The following is a 13,536-nucleotide window of genomic DNA, read 5'->3' on the forward strand; positions in this document are numbered from 1 at the left end:
ATACAAACATTACAGAGTTATGGATAGATTAGTAGGAAAATATCAATGACTGCTGTAATAGATGTTGGTATCTTAGAAGTGGTTTCTCAGGAAGACAGAGATACGCAAGTAGGATCTAACAAGTAGTTACACCCTAAGAGTTGTCAAAAATCAAGTGAGCCATCTGGGGCCAAAGCCATTTTTTGTAGCATTTTCTCTCCAGCCTCCCATCGCATTGGGACCCCAAAACCCGTTAGTGTCCTCTCCCCAACTGTCAGCACAGGCAGCAGGAATCCTGTTGCAGACTTCTCCGGGGCTCCACCACAACCTGTACTGTCAGGGGAAGAATGGCTTCCAGGGAGTCTCTGCAGGTGTTGTGCAAGGTCCTCCTGGTTTACAGCTTCCAAGCAGCTCTCATGACCCCAGCCCACAGGACCTCTGACCCTTCAGGCTTAGTCTGCATTCTCATGTTCTCCGAGTCCTTGTTCAGCAGCTGCTCCTCTGCTGACTCTAGACCTTTCTGTTTCTCAATGGCAGGAGCAAGAGTGGCCCACTATATAGCATGTATTCCCAGGGGTTTTTCCATGTTTGAATGATTCACACACATCCATAGGTGGGCATCTGCAGCCGGTGCATGGTGGGCCAATTGTGTCACTGTTTCTCTGTATCATGATAGTTCTCAATTGAGCAGCAGCATGCAACAGTGTTCGCGGCCACATGGCTCCCCGTGCACCAGGGGCCCTCCCTCTGGGGGCCTATGAGGCAGGAAGTGACCCAGCCGGAAGACAGGAGCTCCCTGCCCGTGGCTCCCCGTGCCCCGGGGGCCCTCCTTCCGGGGGCCTACGAGGCAGGGAGTGAGCTGCCGGTCGGAAGACCAGCGTTCCCGCCCATGGCTCCCCGTGCTCTGGAGCGGGCTATTATCAGTCTTAAGTGCAGAAGAAAAACCTGTCTCCTGTATTCAGGTGCCGCAGGCTTCTATTTACCACTCCTGCCTCTGGCTGTGGCTCTTGCCCTACCAGGGATGGGCTCTGTCTCTTGTACCCTCTTCTCAAGGAGATGTGGCAGTTGTGGCCTCTGCAGCCATGGCCACCCTTTACAGGAACTTGTGGCTCCTGCAGCCCTGAGCCAAGTGCATAGCAAGTGCTGTGGCATGCCCAGGTGAGCCAGAAGTTTAAAAGCTTGGCAAGGCCTGGCAGAGTTTCTGGTGCAGCATGCAGGAGGCAGAGTCAGCTAGGATTTTGTCCTTCCACCCATTATTGCTTGCAGCAGTGCACAGACATCAGCTCCACACCATGGGCCCCATGAACTCCTGTGGCACCAAGTTCAACCTGCCATAATGAGCCAGACTGTGCCATCTCAGGGAAGCTCTCCACACTGTAGCACTCCTGTTTTGCAGGGCCAGGGCAAGCTTCACTTGATGTTTTCTAGAATATGTTGGCCTTCCACATCAACTTTGAATCTATACCAAGTAGCCAAATGATACCTCACCTACACTTTAGACAGATAGTAGGTTTTGTTAAAGGAACAGATAGTAGGTTTTGTTAAAGAACTCTGCAGGTGCAACACAGCAATTTTGGAGAAAATGTTCCTCACCCCTGCAGCAAGTAACCCTGTTCTCTCCCTTTCTTGTAGTACATATGAAGGGCCAATATCTGAATAATCTGAATCATCTCAAACAGCAGAGCCCATTTTTTGTAGGTCTTAATGCCTCTTTACACCATTTATTTGCATTGTCAAAGGCCAACTGTTGAAACTTGTTAGCCTCTGTGTCACTTGTAACCCTCCCACTAGCCTATAATAAGTATGTCACAAAATCTTGAAAAGGTTCATCAGGGTTCTCATGAATGAAAGTTAAATAAAGGGATGTCTTACCCTTTGAAGGAAGTTCCCTTCAAACCCTTGCGGGAGCTGCTTTCTTTATATACTTGCAATTCAAAAGTAAGTTGATTGTTTATGGCAGCAAAGGCACCTTCTCTGGTTAACATGTCTTTTATAATGGCTATGGTGTGAGCATTGTAATCAGCTTGATCTGTGCACTATTTTTAAAAATTTCCTTTATACAATAAATAATCCCCTGGATTTAAACATGCTTTATCTATTCCTTTCCAATGATTTGAGGCCATAATCTTGTCCTAAATCCAAGGCAAAAGGGGCCATAGGGCCATAGGGAGCAGTAGCTTGTTTTAATCCTTTAGGGTCTTAAGTGTACAGCTTCATGAAGACATACAATTTGTTCTGGATTATTGGGGATTTAAAGTTTAATAACAGGGTAGATGCCTAATCCAGCATGGCTCTCAAAGTTCCTGGGTGGGAAAACCAGCAAGAAGATGGAGAAATAAAGATATGAGACAATATACAGAAAGCTGAGGTCAGGTGGAGCCCTCTCTTTGGATGGCAGAAAAAGGTACTGCTTAACCACTGCAGTGCATTTATTTATACATTTGGCAGGTTGGTGTCAACTGACACCCCTTTGCCTAGCAGTGTTCCTGGATGGGGGGCTGCATGCTATTTGTTTTGTTGGTGGTGGTTTTTTTTACTGGAACAGTTTGTTTATGTAGCTCACCTTGGGCACTGTATTTTCAGACCAGCCTTGCCTTGCCCCAGCATGTGATCCATTTCCAGCTCTAGCTGCTTCCCAAAGGTAGGTAGGTTGAAAATCCTCTATGGACTCCTCCACCCACTGGCATCTTTTAGTACCAATTATAAGGGAGAGAGATAAAATGGCTCTAATTACTGAGAGGCAGAAGTTCCAACCTGTGATGCAGTTAAACTTTTTTAAGCTGAAAAAGAGGGAATTGCAGCTTGTGGCTCAGTTAAGATTATCAGGGCAGCTGTTGTCCCTCCATCTTTTTCTGGTTTGGGACTTGATTTTAAAATAGTGCTGCAAGCCAAATCTTTTGTGCTCATCTCAACAAGCTTATGACCATTAATGCACTCTCTAGTCCAAATCTACAAAAAGAAATACAGCAATCAACACAACAAGCATTTCCATATATATTTGTGGTTCTTGAGAACCTGTTTGCCCCATGTTTACATCTGATAGGGGCTCAGTATTGATGATATTAATGTGCTGAATATTGAAAATATCAGTACAATTCTGGGCTCAATATGATATCGATGGGTTCAATACTGAGAATATCAATACACCTCTCTTCCTTTGTGTGCACACTATAGGTGTCCTCACCTGCTAAATGACAAAAATTTCCTCATGCCCTGGGGCCCTGTCCAGGCACCATTCTGCTGTGGCCCTCACAGCTCTTGAATTTTGTGGGGTGAGGACAGTGAAGGACAGTGAAGAAATGAAGACAAGATACAGAAAGCTGGGACCAGGTGGAGCCCACTCTCCAGATGGGAGGAAAGGAACTTCTCAACCACCATGGCATGTTTATTTATACATTTGACAGGTTGGTGTCATGTGACACTTCTTTGCCTTCACCCATTGCTTGGATTGCCTTGTGTGCTTGGTGTTTTCTGGACTGAAATAGCTTGTTCATGTGGCTTGCCTTGGGCACTCTTTGTTTCTGAGACCAGACCTCCACCAGACCCACACATGTGATCAATTTCTACCTTCCCACATTCACATTTCGATCTCACCTCTCAGATACTTGGGATTGAGTGCTCTCAGCAGTTTTTGAAAATACATTCACATTTATATCTAGAATGCAATAACAGAACATGAAATTGAGGAAGAAAAATACTTTTAAAGATGCTCAAATAATAAAGCACTCAAATCAAGGTAACAAATTTTGTTAACAGAATAAACTCAAGGTGACAGAGGTAGACCAAAAGACCTAACAGTTGGCAACTCAGTCAACATAAAGAACTACTTTTTTATGCCAATATTTTCATCTCAAATGTCAAACTCATACCCTTCACAGGGCTTCTCTCCATTCCTATACTAAGTCTTTTGAGCTGCTTAACTATTCATTGAGACAAAACATGCTTACTCAAAGAGGACATCAGTAATAGTTATTACCTGATCACATGAATAAAGATAGAAATTTGGAAAAAAGAAAAGGGAACAGTATGTATACACCTAAGATAGTTGTACTACTGATTTCTATTGCTTTATTGAAAGGAACAACTAATGTTTGATCAATTGTACAGGCTTATATTTATCTGAGTAACCAACTTGAAGATATCAATACAACCACTGTTAATTTCCTATCACCTGATCTGAAATTCTGTATTGCTTGTATTGTTTTTGAGTTATTTTGCAAATGTCTGTGTCTGTTAATTTCCTTTCTACCTTTAAAATTTAAAAAAAAATTAGAAATTTAGATTGAAACCAAAAGAGACAATGAAATCTGAAAACATTCTAAAAAGGAACAGAGATATTAACTTTATCTAGCCAAATTATCACTTGATATTTGAGCTAGTTGATATACACAAAATATAAATTTCAAGATATAAATGGAAATTCAATTGGAAAAATAACTTGATGAAAAAAAGTTGAATAAATGGTCTTTAAATCAGTATTTGGGAGAAGCTGGTGCAGAACTTATCAGCATTACTTTCTAAACCTTTTTGCAATGGTTTAAAAAGGTAAAAGTGAAATAGCTTTCAATGGTGAAACAATAAATCAAATCCTTCAATATTTAGTAGTATCTGAAAAATAAGAGTTATGATCTATTCAAATTTAAGAAACAAGCATAACAATACTAACAGCCATATACAAAAATGTATTTATTATGACACCTCATTAGTTGAACTGAAAGCATTCATAGGTCTGTTGTCTTTGCACAGATTTCTCACGGTGATCACAGGAATATAAGACTTATGGAAGCTGGGCATGGCAACGCATGCCTGTAATCCTAGCACACGGGAGGCTGAGGTAGGAGGATCTTTGTGAGTTTGAGACCAGCCTGGGCTCCAAAGTGAGCTTAAGGCCAACCTGAACCACATAGCAAGACCCTGTCTCAAAAAGAGAAAAAAAAAAAGACTTATGGAAAAGTGAAGGGTCAAAACGTGGCAGAAAACTTATGCTCTTATTGATGTGAACACTATGCTTTCAGTTTAGACATTTACCCTAGAACTCAGCCATCACACCCTTATTCGTACAGTAATAAACTGAATAATGTTGTGAACAGGCTTGTTGCTCCCATCTCCCAAACTATTCAGAATGTGACATTCAATAATTGGTTTACCTGTTTCCAATTGATGTTACATTTGCTAAAAGAGCACACACAAGATGACCAGGAACTGTACACAAGAATAAAGCAGAAATTCCAAATGAATGCTGCAATTTCAAAACAGAGAACTATACAGTAAAAGCTTTGAATTTCAGAAAGATAGAACACTGGCCTCATATATGGCAAAGAAAAACAAAGTGCTGCTACTGATGTCAACAATTCACCATGTTGGGGAATTGCTGATAGGGAAACCTTAGCAAAAGAGAAGATGGAAACTTTCTGCAACAAAACTCAAGGTGGAGTAGATGCTGTTAATGAGTTATACAGCAACTATGATGTCACCTCAAACACCAAGTATTGGCCACCACTGTGTTTTACTCAATCCTAAACATGTGTGGCATAAATAGTTTGATAGTTCACAAAGAAAATAACAAGTGCAAAATATTAGAGAAATTTTCTGAGGATTGGGACTGCAGCTCGTAAGAGATCATTTACAGTAGAGGAAAAAAATGTTTTTGCCCAGGGAACTATGCAAAAAATTGTGAATCACACTGGTGAGCTGCCCGGTAAACAGGCAAAAGCAGCATCACAAAGACCTGCTACAACAGGAAGACAAAAAAGATGTCAACTGTGCCCTGCAACAAAGGGCAGGAAAACAAAACATGTGTCATCAATTCTTGTGTACGGAACATGCAGTTGTTATGTGTGAAGACTGCCTTGGGTGTGACAGTTGAAGCAAAGCTTATTTCTGTAGTAGAGTTCTACTGGTAGTTCATATAGGAAGTTACTTCAGATGTTATCTTTTAGGCTTTGTAAGCAAGTAAACAGCTGATATGAAAATGTTGATATCTATTCCAAGTATTCATTATATATCTGATACTTTATCTTATTGATATCTTATTTCCCTGAGTTTGTGTTATACAATATAGTAGCAAGCTCCTGACAAAACAGAAAAAGAGATAAGAGCATATGTGTTGTCAGTGTAAGCGAGAACATGCAACATGCAGTTGTCATGTGTGAAGACTGCCTTGGGTATAATAGGTGAACTAAAGCTTATTTTTATTATAGAGGTATATATATAATTTTTTTTTTGAGCAGGGTTTCACTATGCAGTTCTCAGCCTACTGGTGTTTTCATTGTAGTTCATATAGGAATTTATTTTTGATGTTATCTTTTAGGTTTTCTAAGCAAGTACATAGCTGACATGAAAGTATTGATTATTCTAAAGGCATAATACATATTAAGAATTTAACACTTTATTTTATTGATATTTTGTGCTCCTGTTATCTGTACACTATATAAGAACCTCCTGACAAAACAAGACCAGCAAGATGTAAAGTATGTCCTACAAAAAGGCCAGGAAAGCTAAACATATGTGCTGTCAGTGTAAGCAATATATGTGGACGGAACGTGCAGTTGTCATAGGTATGATAATTGAAGGTAAACTTTTTTTTTTTTTTTTCTGGTAAAGTGCTATTAGTATTTTCATTGTAGTTCATATAACAATTTGTGCTTTTTTTTAGATTTTGTATACGAAAAAAGTCGATTTTTTTGATGTTTTATGAACATTCAATATTAAACTTCAATACTGTATTTTTGTAACTTTTTTCCTGTTAAGTACTCATTGTTTAATACCATAAAATTCATAAAATTAAAATAATTCATCAATAGAAATATTCTAAAGAATAAATGTGGGTCTAACAGACCCATGTTTCTGCACCTTGATGACAAAATTAGTCTTAGGTTTTGGGGGTAAAATGTATTTATGCTAGAAAGTTATTAACAAGCTTAATATGAAAAACGTATTCTTTAAGGATATTCTAGATTAGAAATCTTCAATTATTTTCTATTTTACACGTATGATCTTTGTTGTAGAGGACTGCTTTATGTGTAATACTTCCAGGTAGAAATAAATCTACATTTCACTCAAGCCCAACCACATATATCAAATATAGACATGAAACAAACTACATACATGTGCAAAATCCAACATTTTGTTAGCATTTACATCACTGTGGTCAGAAGAGAAATATGCCAAAACTCCCTTTCCCGTTCCACTTAAACTGGTTCCCCACAATTGCAACAAACATTTCCTGAGACATTAAGCTGTCATCAGCTTGTGTGATGCCCAGTTCACTCAACCTTTTCTTCTTCATCTGGCCTTTTTGTGTGGAGGCAGCAACTAGTTCATTTATAATTTCACAATTTCCCTCAACTTGTTTAGAAAGATCAGCAGCTCTTTCATAAATCTCTATCTCATCAGTTGCACAGTGAATCAACTCCCCTAAATCCACTCTTTCAGCTGCATCTGCCCCTCCACTTGTTTGAATCTTAACTGCTTCGTTATCTGGAGAAACAAATTATAACAAACATGGTTAAATATACAGGATAACCAAATAAAAACATATTTCTATACAGTTCATTACAGGTTTCAAGTTTTTCTGTCAAGGATTCCTGCTCTGATTAAAATTCTGGCCATAGAGTCTCAACAATCTTCATGTTTTGAACTCCGCTTACTTTCATCTTAGAATTCTCATTCCTCAACAGACATTTCTTAAGTATTTATCATCTGCTAAGTTCTGCATTAGGAACTACTTTACTTAAATAAACTGTCAATCTAACAGCAAATTCTAGGTGGGTCCTAAGATTCCCCAAACCTTGGCAGTATTTTCATTATTGTTAAATAGTAAAAGCATGTTGCATTCTAATTTTGCAATGATTAAGTTATTAATCAGTTTTCTCCGGCTGACTGGAGAGGAGGAAATCACTAGAGATTCACTGTGAGGGAGACTATCTGTTGCTGAAGTAGACAGGCCTATAGGACATAGAGCTGAGCATGATCCCCAGCTAATAAGAAAATGGAACTCCCAGTCCCATAACCTAAAGGCATGGATTTTGCCAATGAATGAATCTGAAAGAGTCTTCCACCAGAGCTTTCAGGTAAGAGTCCTATCCACCTGAAATCTTAATTTCACAATATGAGACCTGTGAGATAAAACTTCTACAGATAAAATGGAGCAGATTCTGAAAGATGACAAGGGCTAATATTACACTGCTTTAAACTTTCTATATCCACATCAACGTTCACTATTCTACGATTGATGTAATAATTTGCATCGAGGTTTAAAAATCAATTAATATCCATGGAACTAGCTCACCTCTGCTGCCAAGAAAGGCAGGTAACAGGAAGATACTTCTACCCATAAGAAATAAGGGCAAACTCCAGTATCTGCTCTTATAAATAAATACAGCCCTTAACCTGGCAAATTCATGTCACTGTCTCTATCCTTAACAAATGTCAGCAGGAGCCACCATTGTTATCACATACCAATCCTGACTTTATGCACTTATAGAAAACCAAGTATCAGAAGAAGGGAACTGCAGGTCCACAGAACCACAACATCAAGATTTTGAATGAACACTTGAAATGGTTGACCTTGAAAATGTCTTTCATTCTAAGATTCTGTAATAGTATACCTTTATCCTGCTTCTCTCCATGCCCAACCACATTCCGAGAATATTTTTAAGGAAGAAAAACTCAGGTCTTAATCACAATTAGTGCTGAAATAAAAATAAATTAGATCAGGGTTTTATATTTAAAAAATACTAAATATAGCATACCTTCAGTTTTATCTTGGTGATTTTCTTTCAGGTCAGAGAAAATTGTAGGTTTCACCAAAACAACACCATAACCTTCATTATTATGTATGACATTATTTACCATGGATATCTTGGGAATATCATAATGCTCATCTAAGAAATCCTGTGACATTAAAAACATATGTCTTAAGGAACTGTCATGTTTAACATTGCCTACTTTAAAAATCATGTTTTTACACTATTCTAACAGTAGAAAAGCAATGCTTATTAATACATTGTAGGTTAGCTCTCAGTGATACACCACTCTTAACATTTCTGCAGACGTAAAAGCAGTGAAACATTTTGATTAAGAGACTTTCAGTCACCAACTACTGATGCTATTAAAATCTATATACTATTGTTTATTCTTTTCAAAACTAGAAAATAATAGATTCGCAACATGAGAATTTAATAAAACATCATTTCTTACTTGAAAACATTCTAACTTTTTGAGTGTTTTGTTCTGTTGGGTCTTGCTGGCCTTGAACTATCAGCCCAGGCTGCCCTTGAACTCTTGGTGATGCTCTAGCCTCAGCCTCCAAAGTGCTAGGATTACAGGTGGGCACCACGCCTGGCCATTCTGATCTTTTGAAAGAACGTGAATCAGACAATGCTCACCTTAATGAGGATCCCCTCCTTGCAGTGATGGATCCCATTGTCACTCAGGATACATTTACTCCCAGGATATATTTCTAAACCAGCCCCCTATAAGTTAACAACTTGAGGTAATGACAATGCATTTTTTAAAAGGCAGGCCTATAAAAGGTTTGTTACAATCTCTTCTTAGAAGTCTTTAACACAATACAAATGTAAAGTGCAAAGATAAAGCCTCTTACAGATCACTTTTGTCAGATATTTCTAATCAACATTTCCATTTAACTGATTTCTAACAAGTTGTACATTACTTACCACTTTCAAAAAGCACACACAGGGGTTAAGGATTTGGCTCAGTGGCACAGAGCCTGCCTGGCAATGGTAAGGTCCTGAGTTTGATTCCCAGTACCAAAAAAGGCACTCATATACAAACACATACACACGCACACAAACAGTGACTAAGAATGTCACATTTGATTCTTTTGTTTTTTTTGAGACAGAGTCTCACCGTGTAGTTCAGGCTGGCCTTGAACTCACTATGTAGCCCAGACTGGCCTCACACTCACAGTGATCCTCCTGCCTCAGCCTCCAGAGCACTGGGATATTATAGGTGTGTGCCACCACGCCTGGCTCTACCTTGGAGAGATGTATTAGGAGAAATGTATTCAGTATTTCACCATTAAATATGAGATTAACTAGTTTATGTAAATATTCTTGATAAGGTTCACATTAATAAAAATTAGGAAAAAAATCTGATGTTCTTCAATAGCCGAATAAAACAAAAAACCTACATTTTGGACTAAACAATAAAAGAACAAAGTATGGGCACACACTACAGTCTGGCTGAGGCTCCAGAGAATTGTGCTACATGAAAAAGGCAATCCTAAAAGATTACATACTGTGTAATTCCATTTATAACACCCTTCAAATGGTGATAAAATACAAGTAGAAAATAAATGAGTTTGCCAACTGTTAAGGAAGAGGCTGATGGGACAGATAAATAGGTTTGGCTATAAAATGGCAACATGAGAGATCCTTGGGGTGGTGGCATTCCTTACTTTGACTGAATCAATGATATTGCCCTATAGTTTTATAAGATGATACTACTACAGAGAGAGAACAAAAGTTATACATACAGGATCTAGCTATACTATTTCTAATATGAGCATGTAAATATACAATTATCTCAGTATTACAAGACTTTTAAAAGGGACTGAACTTCAGGTATCAAAAATTTCTTACGAAGTTACAATTTCTAGGGTCTAAACTTCCCTTAAAATTGTCAGTGGCACAGCACCTGCATGGCAAGCATGAAGTCCTGAGTTTGAGTCCCAGTAAAAAACAGCAACAACAAAAAAGAAATTGTGAAAAATTATGAGATTTATTTCTTCTCTTGTTAATCTATTTTTTAAATGATACAGTGCTCCTGTGCTCCCAGTGGCTACATAAAGATTTTGGCTGACTTAAGAGAGATAAATATCTGAACTTTTTTAAAGAGAATGAAAGTATGCACCTGCATCGTGATTATGTACTTACTTCTTAAACTGAATAACTACTTCCCCCAAAAGATGAAAGATTATCATACCTTGGCACCATATAAATCTGAGTTCTTCATTAGAAATTCTGCTGATGTTCGTACCGTGACTCCTGTAGTTTCACATTGCAGTACACAGTTTTCCACTGTAGTCTTGCCACGGTGAATAACTATGATGAAAGCAGGATTGCTTTAACAAGTAATGTGCCTATTCCAATATTACAAATGGCCTACAGCTGACATTCCATACAGTCTAGGTATTTCTCAAGAGCTACTATTTAGGGAGATTCCACCATGGCTGAGTAGAGGCAAGTGGTCATAGAATACTCTTAAGATGCACACAAGGAAGCACAGGTACTTGAAAACAACGGCCAAATACAGAAAGGTAATGTAAGGGAAAAATCCACCAGATGAATTCCAGTATCAGTGCTAATTAGAAAAGAAACCTTAGCTGTTCCTTGATACCACCATTGCTTACAGAATGGGTCCAGGGAACATAACACCTTGAAAGAGGATTTAATCTGCTGAGGGAAGAGCTAAGTACCACAGTAGCACTGCTATCAGCATCTAGGCTAGCAGCCTTCCTCCAGTACCCACCTATCGTAACTCCTTTTCACTGGGAGGAGCCAGGCAACTGAGAAATTTGTATATCATTGCATTAGAGAAACTCAACGCCAGAGAATCATTTAGAGGGTAATGACTGCGTAAGGATCCAAAAACCCCTGGGAAAGAAAGAAACAAAGGCATGGTCCTGGTTAGGGGCTCAGAACCAGACACTGATAAGTGTTGTGGGTCAGAGTTACAAGGAAGTGAAGTAGTTCCAACCTGTGTGATGAAGGGGAGGAGAAAAGACACTCAAGCACTGCTAAAGTAGGCACTCTTCCATTACTTTCCCTAACATTAGCTAGATCTGTGCCCATGGGATATCCTGCTTGTTGCCTGCTATCAAGATAGTGCAGAATTCAGTATCTGACAGCAACCCTACCATAACCAGCCAGAAGCTGTAGAATTCTGCAAATCATATGAAACACAAAGTTCACAGGCTCCACGGAGTGTTGGGTAGGAGATCTGGGGAGTAGAGACGTGAAGTCAGAGGGGGTTGAACTGCTTCCTCACCCAGAGCAGTACAGAAAGAACACACATAAAGCATCTATAGGGATTTATCATGGAGGGAAGGGGGCAGAGATCTGAAATCAGCAGAAAACTGGGTATCAGACCAACCACATTGAGCCCTTTCACACCCCTGACACAATTGAAGGTATCCAATCGGATGCTCTAGCTAGCAAACCCCACAGGAGTGCAACTGAAACAAAGCAGAACACTGTCTGTGGAGGAACGAGAAGTGGGCTCAGAGTCCATTTGTACTCACAAGGTCCTTCATTCACTAGCACGCAAGAAAACCAATCAAAGGACAGGAACATTCTAGGGTTAACCACAAAGGAAGGGAACTCAGCTCCCTACAACTGCTACAAGGCAAAATTTCTCCACTTCTGAAGATACAGGGAAGAACACACTAGTCAAATTCTGACTATACTATAAACAGGAATGAAAGGATGCTTTACTTTTTGATTTTTGCAGGTACATAGCTTTTCTTTTTTGCCTCTTTTCTTTCTCTTCTGTCAACTGTGGGAGATATTTGGAAGTCAAAAGGAGACAAAGAATTACCACTTTAGGTAGTATCTTTCATAGATGTGTTGTTAATTCTCACCAAAAATTGTGTAGAGAACCCAAAATTTTTTACAGCATGATTAGTTGGTACTAATCCCACAGCTTCCCTCCTCCTTCTCCCTTTTTCCACATGTTGACATAACCTTCTCAAACCCTCCAGTCCAGATTTAAAATATCAACAAAGTCTTATCTCTTTTCTTCCTTTGATTTGTTGTTCACTTTTAATCCTTTCCTCCTTTCTCAGTTATCCTTTCATTACTTTTTTTTCCTTGTCTCATGCTTTACACCCTAGTATCAGTACTATATCATAGCCTTTCTGGGTTACTAAAAAAAGGCAAGTTTATTAAAATAACCTTTTTTTTTTTTTTTTAAATAAAAAGAGGAAAACATTAACAGACAGACAAAATTTTACAACATAGCAAAAGAACAGTACAGACAATACGGAGTTACAAAGTGGTAGGGAATTAACAATGGTTGTTGAATTACATATTCATATCTTCAAAGTGGCTTCTCGAGAAAACAGATACAGACATGCAATACTGCTCAACTAAAGACTCATTGACAGTTTCTTTCAGCAAAGAAATAGAAGACAGAAGAACAACCATGTTAACTATCCTGTATATACATACATACAAAATTTCTCCTTCTTTCCCTTCTCCTTTCCCACATCCCAGTTGCCCTTTACTCTTCAGCGGTTTCCTATCATTTCACAGTGTCTATCATACCTCCGAGTTTAAATTAATTATTTCAAGTTTTACACTAGTGAAACAATCTGGTGCTTGCACATGTATGTTTGATTTATTTCACTTATGAGTATGGTCTCTAGATGTGACCAATTACCTATAAAAGCCTCAAGTTTATCTTTCTTTACATCTGAGTAATATTCCATTATATAAAACTATCACAATTTTCTTATGCAATCCTCGGTCGATGGACATTTGACTTGCTTCCACATTTTAGCAATTACAAATTGTGCTGCTATGAACATAG

At 38.7% G+C, this 13,536-nt stretch overlaps 1 protein-coding gene across 3 annotated transcripts in view; it reads right to left on the reverse strand.

Moving 5' to 3' along the window:
• Positions 1-6,351: 6,351 nt before the first annotated feature.
• The window catches only part of Shcbp1 (SHC SH2-domain binding protein 1), a 66,659-nt gene continuing 59,474 nt past the window's right edge, over positions 6,352-13,536 (reverse strand). For 2 of the 3 annotated variants that reach the window (XM_013518688.1, XM_005392972.1), the window contains 4 exons: positions 10,930-11,048; positions 9,369-9,455; positions 8,733-8,874; positions 6,352-7,458 (listed from right to left, as the gene is read on the reverse strand). In XM_013518688.1, coding sequence (XP_013374142.1) covers positions 7,130-7,458; positions 8,733-8,874; positions 9,369-9,455; positions 10,930-11,048 — 677 coding nt within the window. In that variant the 3' untranslated portion in view covers positions 6,352-7,129. The remainder of the gene's footprint in view (positions 7,459-8,732; positions 8,875-9,368; positions 9,456-10,929; positions 11,049-13,536) is intronic. The other variant, XM_005392973.1, reaches the window with a different exon arrangement.

Source organism: Chinchilla lanigera, unplaced genomic scaffold (assembly GCF_000276665.1).
Source record: "Chinchilla lanigera isolate Chin_1 unplaced genomic scaffold, ChiLan1.0 scaffold00047, whole genome shotgun sequence".
NCBI classification, from domain to species: Eukaryota; Metazoa; Chordata; class Mammalia; order Rodentia; family Chinchillidae; genus Chinchilla; species Chinchilla lanigera.